The sequence below is a fragment of the Chelonoidis abingdonii genome, chromosome 17 (assembly GCF_003597395.2).
Source record: "Chelonoidis abingdonii isolate Lonesome George chromosome 17, CheloAbing_2.0, whole genome shotgun sequence".
Lineage (NCBI taxonomy): Eukaryota > Metazoa > Chordata > Testudines > Testudinidae > Chelonoidis > Chelonoidis abingdonii.
This window is the reverse complement of record NC_133785.1, coordinates 17,301,188-17,324,096: the sequence shown is the minus strand read 5'-3', so window position 1 is coordinate 17,324,096 and position 22,909 is coordinate 17,301,188. Positions and strand designations below refer to the sequence as shown.

Genomic DNA, 22,909 nt, shown 5'->3' with positions numbered 1-22,909 from the left:
GCGCCTGCCAAGGAACCCCTGCAAGCTCTCTCTCTCCCTTCAGGTGGTCTCTTGCTCCTAAATGCTGCACAGAAAAGGCTGCTGCTCCCCATCAGACACTGGTCCCTTTGTTGCCAGGGCTGGGAGAGCACTGGGGTTTGGGGTCCAGTTTTTGTTTCCTTGTGGAGTTCCAGAGGCAGCAGAAGACAGGAGCTCGCCACCTGCTGGCCATTCAGAGGGCAACACTGCCCTGGTCGGGAGGGATAGGTAGAAACTGTAGGGAAATGGCCATGCACAGGGAAGAGGTTCTTACCTTCTGCCCTTGAATCCCCTCAGGGCCCTTAGGGCCAACGCTACCTGGTGGGCCAGGTGGGCCAGGTGCTCCATCATTGCCCCTCGGGCCTGGGGGGCCAATAATGCCTGGAGTACCCTGAGGAAAAAAGGGAGGGGTTAGGAAGGGCATGAACCACACAGGGCAGTACAAACTGGGAGTGTGACAGACTGGCACCTTGGCCCACACTGAGTCAATCTCCCACAGCACTGACCTGCTCTGTACCATTTGAGATAGGGGTTGTCTATTGACAGACGTGTGGCCAACTCTCACAATTTCATGATAGGACCCAGCATAGCTGAGGGTTTTCTTAGAACCCCAGCTCCTCAAATTCTGTGATTACGTGAGAATTTCAACTTGCATTTTTAAAAGAGCAAGTGTCTCGCCCTCCTGGTCGCAGAGAGAAGTTGAAAAATGTGTCCTGAGTGCATCCTTAAGGCCCCCAAACCAGAAGGTAAAGAACCCAACATTTAGTCCTTTAAAAAAAAAAAAAAGTCAAATTTTCAGCCAGTCAATCTTGGGATTTTTTTAGGGCTCGACTCCTGATTTTTTAATACTTGGGGTTGGCAATATGGCATAGATGCTCTACCCCCCCCCCATTACCCCCACCCCCAAGCTGCAGGACAGCAAAGGATCCGTGGGGAGATGCCAGACGGTACCAGTTGTCAGTGGAAGAATCACAGATATTCTCCATCAGGCCTGCAGGGCTGTGAGTGCTCTCACTAGCTGGGAGTTCTAACAGTGAACTGACTCTGCTCCAGTCCCACTTTTGCCACAGCCTGACGCACTGGCTCTGCCATGCCAGAATCCTCTGGAAGGGAGGATACTGAGGAGTTTCAAGTCAGTGCTGGGACCCTTGTGTTGGTTTGAAAATCACGGTTCTCCAGTTGGCCGGGCAGATCCTTACACCCAACAGGACACATCAGTGTCTGGTTCTGGTTAACAGGCAACAAGCTACTGACGGTCAGTGGCTGAAAACTGTCCAGCAATTAGCAAGTCGGGGCACCAGAGCTCTGCCATCATGCTGGGGTTTGCCATAGCAGCAGCAGAAGGCTCCTGTGGGGAAGTTACCAAACTCCTAAGCACTTACGGATAAGCTCTGATCCCACTAACACGAGCTTCAAGGGCACTGAAGTCTGGCCCTTAGTGAAGCAGAACTCACCCGGTCTCCTTTCTCTCCCTGGTCTCCTTTGGCTCCCTGCTGACCATCAAATCCCCTGTCACCCTGGGAAGGCAAAGAACAAGGTGGTTTTTCTAGGGAGATTTGGGGTAGGGACACTGGCGGATTACAGTTTTGTGGAGCCAGAGCAGGCTGCCTCTTGTTCCTGCAGTCCCTGCCCCGCCCCGGCGCTCCTGCCGGGGAACAGGGTTGGGGCACAGGGGCTTTCCCCGCTCTGGCAGCCTGATGCTCCAGCCAGGGAGTAGATCAGGGCTCAGGGACTTGCCCCACTCCACCAGCCTGACGCCCCAGCCAGGGCGTGCTGTCGGGGTGCAAGGGCTTGCCCCACTTCGCAGGAGCGCTGGGCAGGAGGAGCAGGTCAGGGCACAGGGTCGCCCATTTTCCTGGGCCCCCCAATTGGCCAGGGTCCCTGGGAACAGGCCCGTTGGCCCAGTAGCTAATCCGCAACTGGGTAGAGGTGCCATTGTCAGGTGAGCTTGGGCCCCAAATTTCAGGTTTGTACAGAGTCTAACAGCAGTTAGATCAGAAACATCAACATGTCCCAGCATCTAATGACTTCCCCACGCTCAGGTCTGAGTGCACTGGAAAGGTCTGTAGTGTCATCTTAATGAGGAGCCTCTGGCAGCTTTGGTGCCTCTATTAGCAGCACTGGAGAAATCCCACTGTCTGCCCATAACGTGGACACGTGCCGTGGCACACGCTATTAACCAACAGTCAGTGAGGCAGCTCCGGCCAGTGAAGGCCAGGATCTGAAGAGGGCGATCACCAAGCTGCTCAGCAGCCCCTCATCCACAGACCTTGCTCCACCCCCCAAACATTATTGTTCCTTAATCCCTACCTTGGGTCCCATGAGACCTTCTTTCCCTGGGATTCCTGGAGTTCCAGGCATGCCCAGCTCTCCCTAGGAAAACAAACCAGATGTTCATTCTGGCCAGTCCAGGTGTGCTCATGTCACATTGCTCTTGGAGCCAGCTGGGTGCACTTACCTGCTCGCCCTTCCTTCCTGGAAGTCCCATTCGGCCTGGAATCCCCAGCTCGCCCTAGAGGAGGCAGAAGGAGACACAGGTCAGGGGAGACAGCAGGGTAATGGGGAACCAGCCCAGGCAACGTCCTGGCCCCTCCATGCTGGGCTCATACCTAGAGCACGGACTGCTTCACCAGTGGAGTTATATCTAGCCCGTGGCTTCCTCCTCCACTCCAAGGGAAGCCAGTCCACTGAGCAGTGGACATTGACTCACCCCTCCTGGGTTGGGGGTTGCTGCGCCATACAACACTAGGGCTCCAAAGGGACGGGGTTGAGGGTCCCCCCCACCTTCCTCAATCTCCTCAGTAGCCTCCACAGAATCCCTAGGGCCCTCCAGTGCTGCAGGGCTGATACTTGGGGCTTCTCAAAGGCCCCTCCCTCGTCCGCCATACAGACCTCACTGGTGGCTCAGAGGGCCAGTGCTGGTCTAGCGGAGCTGAGTTCCATAGCACCCCAGCCAAGTGACATGACTAGGCTGCCCTGGGGACGAGACTGGGCCCAGAGTTAGCTCCACTGGGTTCTACCAGCCGGGGATTGAACTATCCCCACTTCCCATAAGCCTCTTGGCCCCCAGGGCAGCCTTTATTCCCTTAGAAGCCCTTAAGCATCAGTCATTTCCCCAGGGACCCATTCAGCTCTGCGAGGAGCACAGGGCTCTTGGGCAGCTTCACTGGCACATCCCAACTCACTGCAGTCCCACCTTCCTTTAGCGTGGTGGCTCTGCCGCCTCTGGATCCAAGTGTCCCCACCTCTGCTGACTGGGTGGAGAAGGGGGGTCAACTGTGCACACCCATGAACACTCACCTTCTCCCCCTTATCTCCATCCTGGCCACAGGCACCTTTCGTTCCCCGATCCCCCTACAGTGAAGAGAGAAGTCACAACACAGCTCTGTGACCCGCTTCGCCACTCATCCCTGGGGCAGGCTTTGCAGGCAGGGTCTATGCTGGGTATCAGTTATCAAGGGGGAGAAATTCGGGCTATCAAGGCCACCAATGTCATGCAGCTGATGCCACCGAACACATTCCTAGGAGGGTGCACTGCGTCCAAGCCCATTCCCAGGGGCCAATTGGTGGTCTGGGGGTTCCCTGACACTGATCCTGAAGGCACACGGGGGGTTCCTCTCTCCCCAAGGTGCTTGGCCCCAAGAGAGTGGGGTGAGTGGGCTCAGCTTCCCTCTGGTCTGCCCTAGGGCTACATCTGGCCCAGACAGGTAGGCAGGGTCTCTCAGGGCCACAGGAGGAGACAGACAGACAGACAAAGGAATTGCCCACCTTCGGGCCTCGCATTCCCAATGGCCCCATGTCCCCTTTCTCCCCTCTTGCTCCTGGGATTCCATCCTTTCCTGGCAGGCCCTGGAGAAAGAGGAAACGTAGAGTGACTCTTGGGCTTTGCTCCCGGGCAATGGGTGAAAAACAGCAGCACAGGAAAGTTCCTCACCGACTCTCCGGGGTCTCCCGATTTGCCAACTTCACCCTGGAAAGGAAAAGACACTGGGTCAGGGCCGGAGGGGTTCGGTGCTGGAGTGACACCCGCAGGTACGTGCCAGGATCAAGACAGCAGATGGCCTAGCAGGCCTGTGTGCACACACACCTGCGGGCACACCTACATCTGAGCATAAGTGGCACATGCAGGGCTGGGCACATCTGTGGCTATTCTTACCTTCTGCCCCCCGGGGCCGCGTGCTCCTGGAAAGCCTGTGGAGCCCTTTTCCCCTTGCTCACCCCTTCCTCCCTGCGGGTGAAAGCACATATCAGTGCACAGCCTGAGGAAAGTGCCCCCTGCTCCCACCAGGCAGCTGGAGGGAGAGAACCAGCCTCTGAAATTATATTAGGTTCTAACAAAAGGTCCCCAAATGAGAGAAACAAAATGTCCCTGATTAGCTTCCCCACGGCAGTGACTCACTAGCCAACTCCCCTCCACGTCAGACTGCTGCACCTCCGTGAAAGGAGGTGTCCAGGGGCCACTCTCTGCTGAGCACCACCACCACTGCCAGTGGCACAGCGAGGCTGGCGCTAGCCAGGACGGGGTGCCCCGGAGCCATCAGCAGAGTATGACGCAGGCTGGAACTGAGCCGGTTCCATCACATCTGAGCCTGTTCTCCTGCAGCGTCCAGTGACCCGCCTCTCTCTTGTCTTCCTCCTTGCTGGTCTCGGCTCCATAACTGGGCCCCACAGCTCCCACTGACACCAGCCTAAAGCCCCTCGTCTCTCGACGGCTGCACTCACAGCAAGCAAAGGGTACAAAGCGTCCAGCTCCTAGGTCCTTGGGCTGGCTGTGCTCCACAATGCCCAGTCATCACAGCACCTGCTCTCAGTCCTGCCAAACCTCCAGTGCTCTGTGGCTTCTCCCAAGCCTCTGGGACAGCTTTCAGACAGGCATGCTCCCATACCCACCTGCCTGTCCTCCCGCTGCTCACTCACGTACCTTCTCTCCTGGGAGGCCCGGGTCACCCTTGTCGCCTTTCTCCCCTTCCATCCCCTTCAGGCCACGGTCTCCCTGGGCAGGGGAAAGAGCAGAGGGTGCAGGGTGTCAGTCCCCTGACAGCGCAAGGAGGATGACCCAGGGGCTGGGATTCAGAAAAGAATAAGGCACAAATTGGGACTGGAGGGGAGATTCCTGGGGTGGAGTCTGGTCTATCTGGCTAAAGGGACGTGGGAACTGGCATAAGGGGATACACAGGAGAAGCGTCTGATGACATCTAGGGTGTAAACCCCAAGGCAAGAGGGGGTCATGGGCGGGGCGGACCTAGCAGCTACAGGATCAACAGCAGGAAACACCTCCAGGCTGATAAATCTCAAAGCATCCTGGGAGTAGCCCAGGGCAACAGGCCCTTGCAGTGGTTTTCAAACTTTCTGAGCCAAGCTCCACCCCGCCCCATTTTGAGTTATAATTTTTGGTTGCACCCCGCCAACCCAGACAAAAATAGACACAATACATGCCCCTCCCCACTAGGGTTTTCAGGGTGGGGGAAGGCGTGTGTGATGGTCTCTGGAAGCGGAGCCATCACTGGGCACAGAGGCTGCTGGGAACGGAAATCAGTGCAGCCACGGTGGATGTTGACACTGACCTGCAGGCTGGGTGAACCCCTGAGGAGAATCGCAGGGTGGAGATGGTGTGGGGCTGGCTTGAGCCCCACTGTGCAGGGCTGGCCCAAGAGACCTGGTGTCGATGCTCACCCTCTCAAAGTTCCTCCACACCCCCCTAGAGACTGCACCCTACAGTTTGAAAACCTCTGCTCTATGGAGTAGGGTTCTTACCGGCTCCCCCTTGCTCCCCCGGACTCCAGCCGGCCCCTCCACAATGACAGTTTCACCCTGCACACAGGGGGAAAAAAACCACAAAGCAGCCAATGAGAGCTCAAAATAAACCACTGACCCATGCTGCAGTTTGCAATCCTATGGGTTTAAACAGGGTCATGTGCCCAAGGACCATCTGCTGGCCATCAAGCCAGTCAAGAGTCCAGCTTCCCACACTGCCAGGGGCCTCACCGCAGCAAGGGCAGGTCCAAGGACTATACAGGCCAGTGGCAAGAACCCTGGGGGCTGCCACCCAGGGACACGGGCAGAGGTTACTGGAAAAGCCCCAGGGCTAAGGAGTGTCTGATCAGGAATCTGGCCACTAGCACTGGAAAGGTTCACATGGGGTGGACATGCTGTGGCAGCATTTGGCGAAGTTGCAATTGGGCACGAGCGCCTGGTGTGTAGGTGGCAGATGGAAACGCTTTGTGCCAGTGCAGAATTACTTTCCCACCTTTTTTGGGGACTGTGGCCCAGACACTCCCAGGTCTGAAGGCAAATGGGCCATTCTGGTGTGGCAGTTGGGTCTAGTGATCAGCAGATGAGCCCTTAGCAGCGAGTAAATGGGGAACTCACCTTGTCTCCTTTGGGCCCCATAGCTCCAACATCTCCCTAGAAGGGAAGAGAGCGTGAGTGAGAAACATGTCTCACCCAGGGGCACGTGGGTCTCACAACTGTCAGGCCCCATTCCCACTACAGACCGTCAGGCCACTACCAAACCTGAGGGCCTCCCTCAGAGCAGTAAAGAGAGACCAGCCAGAACCGTGACACTCAGAGGGGAGGAGCGTGGTTGGAAGGAGCCCCAAGAGCCTAGGGAACCCCAAACCTAGGGAAGTTCATGGGGTCCTGGGAGGCATGAGTGGGGGGCTCAGGATCAGAGGGAAACAGGTTCACATCTGACTTTATTAGAACTGGGAGAAATGAGAGCAAGAGGGAGAACAAGCCATGAGCTCCCCTGGAGAGGAGACAGCCCTGGTCAGGCAGCAGCCCAAGCAGGCTGGGCAATACCCTGACTCAACCCCATCAGAGTGGGATTGTATCCCATGGGCAGGTGCTTGTACTTCAATAGCGGCCTGATGGAGGGGCGGGTGGGAGAAGACTCCCCTCCCCCAGCTCCACTGCCCCCCACCAGTAGGTTGCTTACTTTGTCGCCACGCTCTCCTCTGTTTCCGGGAGGCCCCTGAAAGGAAAAGAGAAAGGGAGTCACTGGCAAGCAGGAGCCAATCCCAGCCCCTGGTTAAAGGGCAAGGCGAGGGGAGGAGGAAGGTATTTACCGCAGGCCCACGATCTCCCTCCAGCCCCGGGCGTCCGTCTTCACCCTGCCAAGGAGGAAAAGGACCGTGAGACAGAGCACAAGGCCAGGGCCAGGAGAGCTGGGCCCCGAGGGCACAGGGGGTCAATTCCATATCCTGCCATTCTGATCCATGGTGAAGGGGGCAAAAAGCAAAGCCCCAGGGCAGTGATGTCAGCCTTGGGGAGGGTCCTGAGCACGGGATGCCTCCAGGGTACCCAGTTGTGGGCTTTCCTCAGCCCCAGCCAGGGTGTGTGCCAAGAAGAGGCTCTCCTCAGGGAGATGGGCTCGAAAGGTCCAAATGCGTCTTCTTCATCTCTAATCTCCAAGACAGCTCCACATATCCTCGGCCCATGCAGAGCCGTGCCAGTATCCCAAAGCCACAAGGCCTGGTGGAGTCCCCAGTGCCGCAAGGGGGCACATGCCATGCTTCCCAATGCTGAACTGCAGGCTGGAAAGCCTTTCTGGCCCTGCGGGATCAATGTGTTGTGTTGTGCTGTGCTGGGGAGAAGGGTGGGTTAGCAGGATCTGCACTCAGAGCTGGGAGAGGCAATAGGGCAGATACGTACCCGTGGCCCTGGGTCTCCTCGCTCGCCTCTAAGGCCCGGCTGTCCAATTCCCACGTTCCCCTACAGGGCAGAGAGACAGAGTGTTAGTGACCCTGTAGCTAATGGCAGCATTCTCTGAATGAGCCAAGGTAAGTGGCAATCCTGCACATCTTGCCCAAGCTGCCTGAGTCAGGCACTACCCGGGCTCTGATGGATCCAGCCACTGGCTGCCCCTTTCCATTCCCTCTGCCTGCTCACTTTGTCCCAGCTCCAGAAATCTCTAGCATCATGCTGCATGGGACACAGGCTTGCACTAGGGTTGCCAACCCTCCGGAATTGGCCTGGAGTCTCCAGGAATTAAAGATTAATCTTTAATGAAAGATTATGTCATGTGATAAAACATCCAGGAATATATCCAACCAAAATTGGCAACCCTACCCTGCACATACAAGAGATTGCATGGCTTGACAACCACACATGTGGCAAAGCCAGGAAGCCATGGCCTCTCCTTGCTGCTCAGAGGTTTTCATGTAGGGGGCAGGATCCTCGTGCCACCTGCACCTCCAGGGGTGCTGCTGTCTGTTGGCTGCCTGGCTCTGCTTGCACATGCCCTCAAACTGGGAAGTCGGGTCATGCAACAGGGCAGGAGCTCATTTGCTCCTCGGTACCTGCATGGTAACAGCATTGCCAGTCCCAGAATCAACCTATGGGGCCTGGCTCCACCATCACTCCCCACAACAGGCTTCTTCAGAGACAAGCAACTGCACCAGAGGCAAGAGGAAGGGAGAAAAAAAGAGGCCTTTGCAAATGGGTCAGAGATGCACTTCACCCCAAGGGCTTCACCTGTAGGTAGCTCTGAGATGTCCCTGAATCTCCATCTATCAACATCACTAGCCCCAAAGCTGCACCAGGGGAGAAAAGTCTGGGTTCCTCCAGTGACCCATCCCCCAAAGGGGAGAGGTGTTATTCGAAGGCAACAAGGAACATCCACCAAGCAAGAAAAAAAAACCCTCTAACTGGGGCCCTTGGAGAATACATGCCCTCCTCCCCCACTCCAGGAGCCGCAGGAGGCTGGTGCAGGGCCGGTGCAACCATTTAGGTGACCTAGGTGGTCACCTAGAGCACTAGGATTTGGGGGGGGAGCGTTTTCTTCGGCAGTGACCGCGGCGGCTGGATCTTCAGCTGCCCCGGTTGCCACCGCCATTTAGGCGGAGGGAGCTTGGGTAGGGGAACGTCACCTGCAGCAAGTAAGGGGGCGGGCATGCAGGGGAACTCCCCGCCCCAGCTCACCCCTGCCCCACCTCCTCCTCGAGCACGCCGTGGCCGCTTCACTTCTCCCACCTCCCAGGCTTGCAGCGCCTAAGCTAATTGGTGCTGCAAGCCTGGGAGGCGAGAGAAGTGAAGCAGTGACGGCGTGCTCGCGGTGGAGGCGGAGCAGGGGTGAGCTGGGGCAGGGGGGTGCCTCAGGGTGGAGGGTGGGGGTGGGGAGCCACCGCAGGGGGGCGCGCCTCAGGGCAGGGGCTCGGGGACGGAAGCAAGGTAGAAGTTTCGCCTAAGGCGTGAAACATCCTTGCACCGGCCCTGGGCTGGTGCAATAAGGGTAAAACCAGAGCCTACCTTGTCACCCTTCAGTCCTGGGATGCCTTGTGCCCCCTGAAACAAGAGAGACAGATCAGTGTACCAGGCCCAGCCTGGGGGCCTGTGAAGCGATCCCTGGGGGTTTACTATATCACAAGATACAGAGATCAGTGCTGCCCTGGTCCAGGTGCCAACTACAATTACACCAGGGAGAGAGGTCAGACCTCAGCCATGTCACTCGTACTACTCACCTCGCTTCCCTTTCATTTATCTGGCCCTGGGCAGCACTAGTGGCAACAGGGGGTTAACACAAGCGAACAGGCAGGCAGAGGAAGTTTTAGTTGGAGAAATGCAGATATTCATCTGTCCAGCCATCCCTCTATGACCCCAACCCACTCAAGGGAATAGTTCAATGATACTCATGTAAGCCTGTCGCCCAGCTCTGAATCTGGATGCAAAGCTGCTCTGGCTCCAGTCCACAGAGAGACCCCTATGGGTGCCTGCACTGGGATAAGCAGGAGATTTTTCTGTCACTCAAAGGTGAACCCCATGCTTGGGATTGGGGGCTAGAAGATCTCACACAATCCTTGGGACTGTGTGTGCAAGTGGTGAGCAAGAGTCACAGCTGTGTGTGCAAGCAGACAGCGTGCCTGTGCTGTGGCAATGGCCCAAGTGCATTAGACACCCAGCCCGCCTGCTTTTGGGCACTTGACCTTTTAAATCCCTCCCTTTGGAGCTGTGCAAAGTGGCATTGGCTTGGGTTTTAACAGCCTCTTTCCTGGCCCAGGGCAACTGCCTGTCACCTCCTGCACTGTTTGTTTGCTCCCCAGAGAGCTTGGCCGTTTGACTTCTCTTGACAGGGCAGCAGGTTCTTTCCAGCACCCTGCCCAGTTCTCCCTCCCCGACCCTGTGCAGGGCATCTACTGAGAGACACAGGGAGATGCTGAGTTAGGGGGAGCAATAGCTGCACCCCCTTAAAACCATCTTCCTCCTCCTAGCTACAAACCCAGCACTCTTGGCCCCAGATGCCCAACACTCACTGCTGGCCCTGGGGGGCCTGGAGGCCCTGGTGATCCAGAGGTGCCATCTCTTCCAGGGAAGCCAATCAAACCCTAGCAGGAAAAATACATCAATCAAGAGAGGCCTTGGCCACGGTGAGGCCCCACTTCACAGCTAGCGAATGGCCTGGAGTGGCCTTGGCTGTAAAGGGAGCACAGTTAAGGCCTCTCCAGGGCAGAGGTCAAGCCCCATGGCCCTGGGGCATCTCTCTTCACCGAGCTCGTCCATGGCAGAGCTCATACTCAGGGCACCAGGCGGAGGCAAGTGCAAGTGTTCTCATGGGAGGGGGACTGTGCAGCTCGAGGTGAATTCCTGGGTCCTGCCAGGAAGGAGAGCCCTGTTTGTGTGGGCAGGCACCACCACACGTGACCAGGGAGGAGGAGTGAGTGGAGAAAGGACATTTAACCCTTCAAGGGGGTGCTGCAGACTCTCTGCACGTCACAGGAGGGAGCTGATAGAAGGTGCTTTGCTGGAGCATACTTCACATTGGGTTGGAGAAAGCGCTGCAGGGAAAAGTCTGGTCTGGGGGTGGCCAGGAAGGTCCTACATGGTCTTTTCCCTTGCTTCTTTCATCGACCCCTTACACTCCTGCAGTAGGAGGCCCTGCCTGCCGGCACCAAGGAGTCCATGGACAGAAAGCCTCAGGGCTCTGGAATGTCTCATGGGCTCACCCAGTGGCCTCCCTTTAGAATCTGGCTCCCCTGCATGCACCTCCAGGCCCAGGCCCAGGGCAGAAGCTGGGGAGCCACGCAGTCGTGCTGGTGAACTGGCCTTTGGTGTTGAGCAGTACATGCTGTCGGGGTGTGTGGTCCAAGTGGTTGTGCTTTAGCAGGGGTGAGATGGGCCAGAGCTCAGGGCCGGATGGTAACTGCACCTCTTACCCTCTCTCCTGGAGGTCCTGGTGGGCCTGGCTGTCCATTTTCTGCCCTCAGACCTGGCTGGCCGGGGGTCCCTGAGATGCCTGGCAAGCCCGGGGATCCTGGTGGGCCAGGTAAGCCAGTGTCACCCTGGAGGGGAGACAGAAGGAGCCAGTGCTGCTGAGCCTGCTACTTGGGAAGGACTCCCCTGATGCCAGACTCCTGAGAGACGAGCAGTGGGGTGGGGCTGCACACTCCTTCAATTTCAGTCTGGAGGGAAATGCTGTACTCTAGCAGGGCAGAGCACTCAGCCCCGAGGGGAGGAGTGAAATGGAGGTGAGCTCAGCCAAAAACACCCACATGCCGAGGGTAGGCAGAAGCAGGGCAAAGAATCTCAGGCCTGTACAAGTAGGCAGCCAAGAAGAGAGGGGGTCAGGCCTGTATATCGAGGATGGCTGGCATTGGAGTGGAGATATCCTGATCCCAGCACTTGCCCGCTCTGCAGTAACACTGGGGTAGGTAGCTTTCCCTGGGTATGCATGGCGGAGGGAGAGGGGGGTAATTTTCATTGGTAACTGGGCACTGAAGATCTCTGCCACAGGATTGGTTTGGAACCAGGAGTAGAGTGTCTCAGCTCTTCAGGGCGTCCAGCAGGAGCTGTCCAGCAACAGTGGTGCTGATTCCACATGAGCTCTGTAAGCACAAGTCTCTCTCAGACTCAAAGCTGTGAGGGGCAGGGTAGGCAGGGTGTGGAGGGGGGGTCATCCAGGCCTTCCTGTCCTGCTTCTAGACTGGCTCCTGCCACCTCCCCATCTAGGACTGTCCTGTGACTCACTCAAAGGACCTCAGGAATCTACCAAATAACCAATTTTCCATGAAGAGGGAAGATTATGGGCGTCTTGCTTGTGTTGTAAAAATTCACAGTATTTCCTGGCTTGGCAGAAAGCCTATAGGCTGGACAGGTCACGTACAGCAGGAGACAGCAATGCAGGAGGGAGCGATGCCAAAGCCAGTACGTGGCGTTTCACTCCATGTTTTAAATTGATAATAATAATATGCACCTTCCAAGCAGGTGTTTAACAAGAGAGCAAGTGTCATTAACCCCATTATACAAACAGGGAGATAGGCACAGAACCAGGGAAGAGGCTTGGCCCAAGTCACTCAGCAAGCTAGAGGCAGAGGCAGGAAGAGAACCCAGGAGTTCTGATTCCCAGACTCCCCATATGCCTAAGGAGAGGTTCTCTGTGCTAACAAAGTCTTAGGAGATGTTACCTTCAAACCTTGAGGCCCATCTTGTCCAGGGGGTCCCTGCAGGCCAATGCCAACCGAACCCTGAATGGTGCAGATGGAATAGAAATGGTAAGTCAGGTCATACGGAGGAGCAGAGGCCTGGATACATAGGGACATACAAGGGTTAGGAGTCGATGGGAATGGGACAGACTTATCCTCCAGTAAGCAATGCCCCAGCTGGTGACTGAGAGTGGTTGCAATCTATGGTTGGCCTGAGTCAGTCCCTAGTGGGAAAGCCGCCGCATCACAAGAACCTCACCAGCACACCCTGTCAGTCACAGAATTGGGTGCATTCAGCTGGCCCTGCTTGAGGACCCTGGAGAATAAACTCCCCCCTTAGCCTCGGGGGGGTCCCGCCAGGGCAGGAATGAGGCACAGACACTGTGACAGCCATTTCCACAGCCATGAACATCACAGTCACTGTTAAACAATGCAAGAAGGGCCCTGATTAGCCCAGTCACATCAGCCTTTCACCCAGCCAAACACCAATCGGAGCAGGCCTGTAACCCTGAACACACAGCTGGCGGCTGCTCCTGCTCCCAAGGGCTCTCTCTGTCTCGTGCTGACTCAGAGACCTTCCCTTCTCACTGCTGCCACAATCCTCCCCGCTCCTCAGCCACCAGCACATGACAATCAAACTGTAAGCGAGATACCTCAGGGGCATGAGCCTGAGTGCAAGATGGAAGATGACAAGTGGGTGTTTGAGCCACCAAGTGCTGCTAAATGCATCCTGTTCTGTGATTGACAGGGCGTGTCAGTGAGGTTCTAGGTTCAGTACACTGGAGCCCGAGTACCGGGGTTACTACGTACCTTTTCCCCTTTGACTCCAGGGGATCCTTTGGCTCCCTGTTAAAATACAAGCACAGGAAACAATGAGGAAAAACCATGCTGTGCACACTCACTGCACACATACACATTTGAGGGCATGAACGTGAGCTGTATACCATTTTACAGAACTAGATTACTATGCACCAAGGTAGCCTCCCCCCTGGAGCCAGATCTCAGACATGCTGGAGCTGCCCGTGCTCAGACGTTTACTATGACAAAGGCCAGGACTTCCCATTCAGGTGGGGCAATGAAATAAACCAAAACTGCTCAACATACTCCAGCGCTGGGCCCAGGACAAGAACCTGAATGGGGGGGTTGAGCAGGGGAGAGCCTCTTCCTGCCTCTAATACTGGGCCTGAACTCAGCATTCCTACAGTGGGGATCCGAGCCATTCCCAGCACCCCATCTACAAGGTACTTACATCTTCCCCTGGGTCTCCAGGCTCCCCGTGTCTTCCAGGATCCCCCTGGCAGGAAGAAAGAGAGTGAGACTCACCAATGGGGGGTGAAATGGGTCAGGTCACAAAGGCACCATGAGCCATCACAGGGAGGTGAGTAAGAGCAGAGAGTGGAAGCCCCTCCCTGCAATGGGGTGTGGGGAAGTTCCTCACCTTCTCTCCCCTGGGTCCCGGTAAGCCTCGCTCGCCCTTGGCACCCTGCAGGTAGAGAGCAGAGTTAGTGCTTGGCTTTGGGCACAGAGTCTGAGATATAACAGTAGGAAGGGATGTGAAAGGCCAACTTACCGGTTCACCCAGCAGGTTCCTTTCAATCCCTCCGGGTTCGCCCTAGACAGCAACACACAAAGGCTCAGCACGTCAGGCATCCCGCCTGTGCCCCCTGCATCCCCACAAAGTGAGCACCAGGCCTCCCCACCCCCTTCCCACCCTGAGCTGACATCTGGGCTCCCTTCTTCCACTGATTCTGGTCACCACAAACCATCACTCTTGGTGCAGCCTGGGATGCCTGTGCTCCTGCTCAGATGCTGAAGTGGCTGAAGAGACACTGGGGAAGTTGGCACTGGGCAAGCCAGAGCAGATACAGCTCATGGTACCAGAGCAGACACAGGTGCACGGGCAGCGTGGCACTGAGAAAGCCCTGCTCCAAAGTGCTGGTCGGTCACTCACTCCAGGCTGTTCCAGCACCATCCTCTCCCTCTCTGGCTTTTACTGGGCTCTAACAGCATTATTATTAACACAATTTCTAGGCCAGAGTTGGAAAAAGAACCCAGGAGTCCTGGCACCCAGTCCCCACACTCCCCCTCTGAAACTTTCTGTGCAGATTTCTGAGCTAACCCTCAAGCCTCTTACCTTCTCGCCTTTCATCCCAGGAGGGCCGACAATCGCCTAGAGACAGGTAGGGGGAAATATGGACATTTAACAGATGGAGTGACACAAGGGACAGGGGGGAGGTTTCTCACTTCAAGGGCCAGGGTAGGAAGTGAGTGAATCACACGAAGGAGGACAGCAAGAGAGCACAATGCTAAGCACCGCTGCTTGGTCCATGGCTTAGGCAGTGGGGTACTAACTCCCTACCCCTGCGTGGAAGGGCTGTCCAGCCCAGCTGAACCCCAGCTACTGTCACCATTTCCCCACCATCCCTGTATGGGACCTGCATGCAGAATTCCTGCCGCAGGGAATGTTGGGCTGGTGGTGGGGAGAGGATGTAATGACCCCCTTGCAACCCACACAGGTCAATCCTAGGTCACCCCGCACATCCTTAGATGGGAGGAGAGCAACCTTACAGGGCAGGCTGAAGGGTCCCACCTCCATCACAGCTTGGCCCGGGTGGCAGGGAGAGAGAGTTATTACCTACAGGCAGGGACCATGAGGGAGACACTCACTCCACAGCCCAGGAGAGGGGCCAGCTCACCCCACCCCACCCAGCAGGGCTGGGCTTTGGATGAGTTACTCCCACCTTCAGGAGGAAAATCCACTGAAGGGAGCTAGTAACCTACCACAGCTGGCTCTGAAAATGAGCCAAGGGAGATAGGAGAACGTCATACACACCTGTCCTGGGAGCCCGGCGTCCCCTGGTGCTCCTTTAGGTCCAGCAGGGCCTGCAGGTCCTGGCACACCCTGTCATGCAATCAACACAGCTGTTAGCCTTGGCCTGAGATGGACATGATGGGTGCAGCTGTGCCCCAATTCCATGCTCCCATCCAGGCACCCTTGGCTGCCCTGCCACCACCAGCTCCCTCTCAGGAGGTGGGGCCACCCCGGAGGTAACCTGACCAATCATACACGGCTTCTGACTTCGCTCTCTTGCATACCACACTTCCAGTGGTTGAATTCAATGTACTCTTCCACACACCACGCTGCCATGGAAAATCTAAACCACACTTAATTCAAAGCCAAGCTTTCAGTGCTGATTAGAGGTGCCACATTCCCTGGAATTTGTGGTTTGATGAGACCTCCTGGGTCATCCAAACTGGGCTAGAGTCATAGGGCAGCCAGCTGCACAGACAGACAGAGAACAACTGCTGATCCACATGGTCTGCAGTACCAGACACACAACGGGAGGGAAGGCCGGAGAGGCTCAGTGCAGCCAGGGCCAGCTCTAGACATTTCGCTGCCCCAGGCACAGCGGCATACCGTGGGTGGCACTCTGCCGCTCGCCGGTCCCGCGGCTCCAGTGGATCTCCTGCAGATGTGGCTGCGGAGGGTCCGCTGGTCCCGAAGCTCAGGTGGACCTCCCGCAGGCGTGCCTGCGGATGCTCCACCAGAGCTGCGGGACCAGCGGACCCTTCATAGGCACGCCTGCAGGAGATCCACTGGAGCCGCCTGCCGCCCTCCCAGCGACCAGCAGAGCGCCCCCCCGCGGCATGCCGCCCCAAGCACGCCCTTGGCGTGCTGGGGCCTGGAGCCGGCCCTGAGTGCAGCAGGACTGTGGCATTTCTAACTCCTCCATCACCCGAGTATCTGGAGAATGCTGCCATCACCCTTCCTGTGGGAGCTCACTGTAGAAGAGGCACATGCCCTGCCAGCACCTGTGTGGGACATACCATTTTCCCAGGCAGCCCTGGTTCTCCCTCCTTCCCCGGCACTCCATCTCTCCCCGGCACGCCAGGCTTTCCAGTCTCACCCTAGAAAACGGGAATGGAACAGGTGGAATTATCAAGGGGAGGGAGAAGTAGATAGTACTGCTGACAATCCACTCCACAGCTAGCATCTTCATCAGACGCCTCCAGCCACTTCCAGGCCTTGGAGAAGGGAAATGAGCATCAGCTGCACAATGGGCCACCTGGATCCTGCTCTCTCAGCCAAGGAAGGCCCAGCTTTGCCAGATGGACTCGTGCACAAAGGCAAAGGTTGCCAAGAGAAGAAATGCCAGTGGCAGGACATTGGAAGGGCCATCAGCAAAGCCAGGCCAGTTGGGAATTTGGTAATTCATACCCCCTATAGCAGCAAGGGGGCTATTGGGAACTATGCACTAGCAATGCTTACCACTGGTCCTGGCAATCCTGGGGCACCTTGTGGTCCCTGATAGAAAACAAACACAGTCAGGAATCAAAGGCAACGAAGGAGGAAGTGGTAATCTCCCACCCTGGGCAGCAGCACAGAGACTATTCAAACGTTGCTCCCTAATGGCACCCAAATGAAAGAAAAAATCACACCAACTACCTACCACAAGGCCGGGGGGGCCTGAGGGGCCTGGGAGGCCAACACTTCCCTGCGGCCCAGGCAAGCCCTGCAATGGAACAAAGAGGCATGTGTTAGAGAGCAGGGGGAAGCTTCTCCCTAGGATAGTGGGTCCCACAGTGACAGCATCTCCCCCCAGGCAGAGTCACTCTGCAGGCTCCCTGGCCTTGCCCTGTCACGGAATCAGGACACACCAGCTGTCCCCGAAGGAAAGGGCCCAGCACCCCCTTTAGGGCAGGTGTGTACCCACTGGGTAAGGTCCCGCATGGGCCTAAGTTAAGGCCAGAGCCAGCCTGAGCAGGGACGAGGCAGAGATGGCAGGGCATGGCAGAGCTACTCACCCGAATGCTGGAGCCAGGCTCACCCGAATCTCCCTGCAATAAGAGAGTCTGTTACACGCCCCCATCAGGCAGGTACAACAATCCCAGATCCAGCTGCTGGTGTCCATGAGGCCTCAAGCCAGCCTCTCCAGACATTATCAGGAACCAGACCCCCCACTCAGATGACCACGCCACCCCTTGGCAGCTCAGGAGCCTACAAAGGACTTCAGCAGAGACAGAGACCCAATACCAGCTTCTACAGCGACTGACCATAGCAAATACTCATGGGCCTCTCGAGATTGTGTGCCGAGGATTGTTCCTGCCAGACAGCTGCCAGGGCACAGGTCTGGTGACAGAACAAGGAATGCCAACCACATCTGGCTCAGGCCTGTTCAGTAAACCCTTTGCGGCTCGGTGTTCTCACCTAAAATTATGGCTGCCTGGCTATGGAGGAGGGATGGGTGGATTTGGGAGCTGTGCATGAGAGAGTTCAACGTGGTATTTGTGCGGTTCTCTCTCCTTCAATTCCTGTTTCAGCCCTAGGAGCTCCAGCTGTTCAGACCTGCAGGAAGGATCCAGCAGCCACACAAGGGGGATTCCAGCTGCAACTGGGAACTGAGCTGACCCAAGTTCCCAGGAGATGCCAGAGCTTCACTCTCAGGGCTCTGACACCGTCAGCTCCACACGGGGTCTGTTACTGCAGTGAGTGCTCCCTTACTCATCAGCTCGCTCGCTGGAACAACATTTCCAGGAAACTAACCAAAGCTCATCAGGCCTCCTACAGCTAATGCAGCTGGAGGATGCTTGGCAGAGGAGGCCCAGCCTGGGTCCTGCGTGTGCACTGGCATGTGGTTAAGTGAGGCAGAGCAGGGTAGATGTCCAACCACTGATGGGGACAGGTACCCCCCAGGGTGCTCTCTGCAAGGACACACTCAGTATCTCCCAGCCCTGGGTTGCTGCTCTTTCCCCTCCATGGACTTTGTCCTTGCCATTCCTTTCCTACACTCAGCCCTGGGCTCACTGTGCTGACATGTCCCGGGGTGAACTTGGTCCTTTACTGTGACTCACACTCCCCTCACCTACTTGGCTGGAAAAGTGGAGCCTCCTCTGCTGTCACCCCCTCCCCGTGTCCCCCGTGCTATGGGGTGCCCAAAGGCTCCAGCCGGTCTCCAAGTAAGCCTCCCTCTCACTCTTTCCATAGTATGGGACAACGCCATGTGGGCCTTCTGAACAGGTAGAACCCTTATAAGGGCATAGCCTGCATTGCACACACACTGTGACCACAGTGGCCAGGGGACAGTGTAACCATACGTGTGCAGTACTTGACCTGGAATTGGACCCTTGCAATCCCGGGTCTAAGCGGGGCAGCAAAGCCCTTCAGCTAGCACAGGGTTCTGCATGCTCTGCAGCCCAATACCCTCTGGCTTGCTCAGGGATGTGCCTATCACCCAAGCCTCATGCATGGCCCTCTCAGCCCACATGCGGCTCTGCCTGGAGCCTGGTGCTCCCAGGAGCTGGAGGCCTTCCCCAGTGGATGCATGAGCCATGCCTGTGGGTTCCATATCAATTCATTGATCTGCAGTGCTTCATCCAGCTAACGCAGCCTCCTGGAGTCCCTAAGCCCAGTAAAGGCAGTAGGACTCCAGCTTCCTCTGGCCAGAGGTTCCAGCCTCCAGCGGGTTGAAAGAAGCTGCTGTCTGGGACGCACCTTTATTCCAGGTGGGCCCTGAGCGCCTGGTGGTCCAACAACCCCCTGCAAGGAAAGAGGAGACGGTTATACCCAGCTACAGCTAGAGCCCAGCAGTGCAATGGAGCTGGTTCTGGAGCACAGCATGGACAGCACTGATGTGCTTCCTGTTTGGTTCGCTGCCTTGGAATCTGCCGCACACACAAAAGCTCCACATCGCCCTGGCCCTGCTAATAACACAGAGGGCTGTGCCTCCAGCTCTGCAGCACATCTTCTCTTGCAGGCCCCATGGGGAGGGCTGGCAGGGAGGTGACTGCTGAACGGAAATACTTTGTGTGCCTCTGGGAGTGACAATGGATGTCATTTTCTGTTCCCCTTTCCCAGTAGAAGCTCTGTGCTGGGCTGACATCTCATGCCAGCAGGTTTCAGACTCCAGGAACCGTCTGGACACTACTGTGAATGTTGGGGTTCAGGCAGTAGCAGATTCCCCCATGCCACCAGAGATGTGGCTCTGATACACGCACAGCCATGGTCAACAGAAAGTACAGAAGGCTGGTGTTACTTACAGCTGAGCCTGGTGGCCCTGGATCTCCCTGGTTGCCCTGCAGGACAGGATAGAAATTGTCAGTACTGGATGGGAGCTCTGGGAGACTGATCACCTCTTGCCACTGCAGAAGTCAGATAGGCCGACTGGCTTTTGGGTTTAACTGAGTTTTGGTTGGACCAATATTCTTGAAAAAGGGTTGAGCTCTGGACTCCAAGTTATCCTCATGTGAAGTGTCCCTGCCACTATACCATAGCCCCCTCTCACGGCCCTGCAGAGGGAGGGAAGTCGCACTCGATAGGCGACAGGGTTGCACCCATATTCTCCACATGCTGTTGTGCATGTCACACTGTGTCTGGGACAATAGGGGCAGCAGTGCAAACCCAGCCTGCTTTACAGCATTTACAACAGCCTGCTTTACAGCACAGACAGACAGGATTTTAATCCTCTCACTTTATGTGCTGTCAGCACTTCTTAACCAGCTGTGCCCTGCAGTCAGTCATTGTGGGCCTTGCTCTAGCACCATTATCCAAGGATCTCCGAGCTCTTTATACCTGTGAGAAGCCTCAGAGTCACTAGCCCCATTTTACAGATGGGGAAACTGAGGGCCAGGAGAGAGTAAGTGACTTGCCCAAAGTTGTGAGTCAGAACCAGGACACACATCTCTGGAATCCCAGTCCCTGCTCTAACCTCCAGATGCATGATCTCTGCCTCCCTGTGAAAAGTTTACAATGCAGACTGCTCCTGAAAGCAGAAACGCCCCAGACTCTGCAGGAGAAGGATGTACTTGCTACATGCAGGAGGGGCGCAAGACAAGAGGGGAAGGCAATCACCTACCGGTCGGCCTAGAACTCCGGGAAAGCCTGGCATACCCTGCAAAGAGGCAATTCAAAGCTGCAGAATTAGCGAAACCACAGCAGCCCCTGAAGCAGCCCCAGTTCAGGCCAGGCCTCCTGTACAATATGATGCCAAGACAGAGCTGCTGCGCAGAATAGATAAAGAGCTGGGGAAGAGAACCTCAGCCAGGGCCCAGAACCAAGGCCTACCACGAAGGGTTACTTACAGCTGGGCCGGGAGGCCCTCTAAAGCCCTGCGGGCCCTGGATGGAAGGGAAGGACACAAAATGTCAACATGTGAGCTGGCAGCACGACGTTGCAGTGGGGAATGCTGCTCACGGGGTGTGAAGGGGCTGGAACAGCGATGTTGGCACCTTGTGCGGTAGCACAGCTAGTGTCTCTCGCTGGTTAATGCAGATGGACGTGTTCCCAAGAACAAACTGGGGGCTGTCTGGGGATCCCCCACCAGCTTGATCACAGTCAGCTCTGGGTACCTGTTCCAAACCCTCCCGGCGCCGAGAGCACAAAGATACAGCATGACAAACAGAACAAAGGCAGCTGGTTTGGGGGCCTAGTCTTTCCTCCCTGCCTGAATCACACCCTGTCCCCCTACCAGCCCAGGGAATTGTCCCACAAACATTCCAGAGAGCCCAGCAGCGGTACTGGGGAACAGGCAGTGTACTGGGGTGCTGGAATGTCTCCCGGGAGCTGCCCTGTCTCTGCAGCTGGGAATGACAACCTCAGCTATACCCCCTGACACAGAGACTCTGGCTCCTGAGAAAACCCCAAGTGACCAACTCACTCCTCTCCGAGCAGCCTCCAAGCCAGCCTGTCACACTCTCCTCCGGCCACCCCATTTCCACGTGCCCCTCCCACACCTGCACTCCCAGGCTGATGCTTCCCGCCTTTACTCACCGGTTTCCCTTCCGGCCCAGCAAGGCCTCTTTCTCCTGGGAGGCCCTAAAGCAAACAAGGCAAGGAACAGACAGTAAAAAACAGACACCAAGGGGTTAACAACTCTTTGAAGCACCGAGGCCCCAGCTCTGCTGAAGCACCTTACTCTAGCCCTTGGTGGTCCAGCCTTGACCCCCGCAGCCCTGCCAATACACATTAACACTCCCCAGTGCTAGCCCAGCCTCACACCCCCGCCGCTAAGCTGCGCCAACACACCCCCTCCCCCGTCAGTGCATCCTCGCCCCCGACCTCTGCCAACCCATCCCAGCCTCCCATCAGTGCATCCTCACTCCCTCAGCTCTGCCAACCCACCCCAGCCTCCCATCAGTGCAGCTTCGTCCCCCAGCTCAGCCAACGCACCCCAGCCCCCATCAGTGCAGCTTCGTCCCCCAGTTCTGCCAACGCACCCCAGCCCCCGTCAGTGCAGCCTCGTGCCCCAGCTCTGCCAGTGAACCTCAGTCCCAACCCACACCCTGCTGCTGTTCCAGCAGTTCTGGTCCCACTAGCAGTACTCACCGGGCTGCCATCCCTGCCTTTCTCGCCAGCTTCACCTCTCTCCCCCTTCTGTCCAGGTTCACCCTGCAATTGGGACATGGAGCACGTCACAAAGACCAGCAGGAAATCACCATGACCCATCCCAACCCGAGACCCTCTCCTGTCAGGGCAGAGAGAGGCTCACCCACTGGGATATTGATCTGTTTGCTCCCTGAGGGGAGGCCAGAGTCCCCCCCATCTCCCTAGTGCTGCCCAGCTCTTTGGGGAGGGAGACATCATATAAGGTCTCAGCACAGCCCAGCTTTGGACGTTTATTCGAAATTGGCAGGAGAATTGGCTCCCATGGCTGCAGAGGGAGCAGGGCTTATGCCATAGTAAAGTGCAGGGAGCGGGTGTGCTCGTGTTGCTTTGTTTATATGTAGGGCCTACAGCATAATGTGGACTTTTCCTTCTTTTTTAAAGAACCAATCCAGAGTGATTGTGTGTGGAAGCTGCTGGCTTGACAGCCCTGGGGCTGAGGTCTCCTGTTTATAAGCCGAACAGGCAGTGGCCAGGCCGGCTTCCCCTGCACACCATCACCTGCTGACATGCTTTACATTTGCCCTGGAGGGCTCCCCTCGGGGGATGCAAGTTCTCTCTCCATGGACCACTCAGACTTAGCCTGAGGAGCTGCCATTGCCGGGAAAGAGCCATTCCAATGTGCCTTGGTAGTGCCTTGGCAGGGCACCCGAGCCTGGATTCCAACACAGGAGGGCCAGACCCAGAGACCTAGGCCTGCTGAGCAGCGGTGCAGCCAGACAGAAGGATAGCGAGAGAGAGGCTGAGGGATCAAAGACAGAGTCAAGTGCCCCAGGCAGAGGAGATCCCCCGATGTGAGCGAGACAGAGTCAGAGAGGAAGCTGGTGAAGCGCAGGTGCCAGAAGACTTACTACACTCAGACCTTATCTCCTTTGGGTCCTCTCTCTCCATCCACAGCGGGCTCTCCCTGCACAGGAAGAAGAAGAAAATGGTAGTGTCAGAAAGCCCTGGCTCAAACCACAGCCAGGTAGTCACCCTGCTCCAACCATCAGGGACACACCCCCATAGAGCAGGGAATAGTCCAGGAGTCCTGGCTATAACAACCTCCAGACCAGTCTCTCCCTACATCTCTCCTGAGTGGCAGCTGCCACCACCA

At 56.7% G+C, this 22,909-nt stretch overlaps 1 protein-coding gene across 1 annotated transcript in view; it reads right to left on the bottom strand.

The window, feature by feature from the left end:
• The window catches only part of COL7A1 (collagen type VII alpha 1 chain), a 96,847-nt gene that overhangs the window by 17,356 nt on the left and 56,582 nt on the right, over nucleotides 1-22,909 (bottom strand). The window contains exons 74-107 of the mRNA XM_075073324.1: nucleotides 22,676-22,720; nucleotides 21,757-21,819; nucleotides 21,202-21,246; nucleotides 20,288-20,323; nucleotides 19,473-19,508; nucleotides 18,928-18,972; nucleotides 17,241-17,273; nucleotides 16,886-16,948; nucleotides 16,705-16,740; nucleotides 16,263-16,343; nucleotides 15,268-15,336; nucleotides 14,569-14,604; nucleotides 14,005-14,046; nucleotides 13,873-13,917; nucleotides 13,684-13,728; nucleotides 13,245-13,280; nucleotides 12,417-12,476; nucleotides 11,169-11,294; nucleotides 10,269-10,340; nucleotides 9,268-9,303; nucleotides 7,672-7,731; nucleotides 7,086-7,130; nucleotides 6,956-6,991; nucleotides 6,388-6,423; nucleotides 5,773-5,829; nucleotides 4,940-5,011; nucleotides 4,175-4,246; nucleotides 3,953-3,988; nucleotides 3,787-3,867; nucleotides 3,319-3,372; nucleotides 2,477-2,530; nucleotides 2,329-2,391; nucleotides 1,473-1,535; nucleotides 293-409 (exon numbers count right to left, since the gene is read on the bottom strand). Coding sequence (XP_074929425.1) covers nucleotides 293-409; nucleotides 1,473-1,535; nucleotides 2,329-2,391; nucleotides 2,477-2,530; nucleotides 3,319-3,372; nucleotides 3,787-3,867; nucleotides 3,953-3,988; nucleotides 4,175-4,246; nucleotides 4,940-5,011; nucleotides 5,773-5,829; nucleotides 6,388-6,423; nucleotides 6,956-6,991; nucleotides 7,086-7,130; nucleotides 7,672-7,731; nucleotides 9,268-9,303; nucleotides 10,269-10,340; nucleotides 11,169-11,294; nucleotides 12,417-12,476; nucleotides 13,245-13,280; nucleotides 13,684-13,728; nucleotides 13,873-13,917; nucleotides 14,005-14,046; nucleotides 14,569-14,604; nucleotides 15,268-15,336; nucleotides 16,263-16,343; nucleotides 16,705-16,740; nucleotides 16,886-16,948; nucleotides 17,241-17,273; nucleotides 18,928-18,972; nucleotides 19,473-19,508; nucleotides 20,288-20,323; nucleotides 21,202-21,246; nucleotides 21,757-21,819; nucleotides 22,676-22,720 — 1,896 coding nt within the window. The remainder of the gene's footprint in view (nucleotides 1-292; nucleotides 410-1,472; nucleotides 1,536-2,328; nucleotides 2,392-2,476; nucleotides 2,531-3,318; nucleotides 3,373-3,786; nucleotides 3,868-3,952; nucleotides 3,989-4,174; nucleotides 4,247-4,939; nucleotides 5,012-5,772; nucleotides 5,830-6,387; nucleotides 6,424-6,955; nucleotides 6,992-7,085; nucleotides 7,131-7,671; nucleotides 7,732-9,267; nucleotides 9,304-10,268; nucleotides 10,341-11,168; nucleotides 11,295-12,416; nucleotides 12,477-13,244; nucleotides 13,281-13,683; nucleotides 13,729-13,872; nucleotides 13,918-14,004; nucleotides 14,047-14,568; nucleotides 14,605-15,267; nucleotides 15,337-16,262; nucleotides 16,344-16,704; nucleotides 16,741-16,885; nucleotides 16,949-17,240; nucleotides 17,274-18,927; nucleotides 18,973-19,472; nucleotides 19,509-20,287; nucleotides 20,324-21,201; nucleotides 21,247-21,756; nucleotides 21,820-22,675; nucleotides 22,721-22,909) is intronic.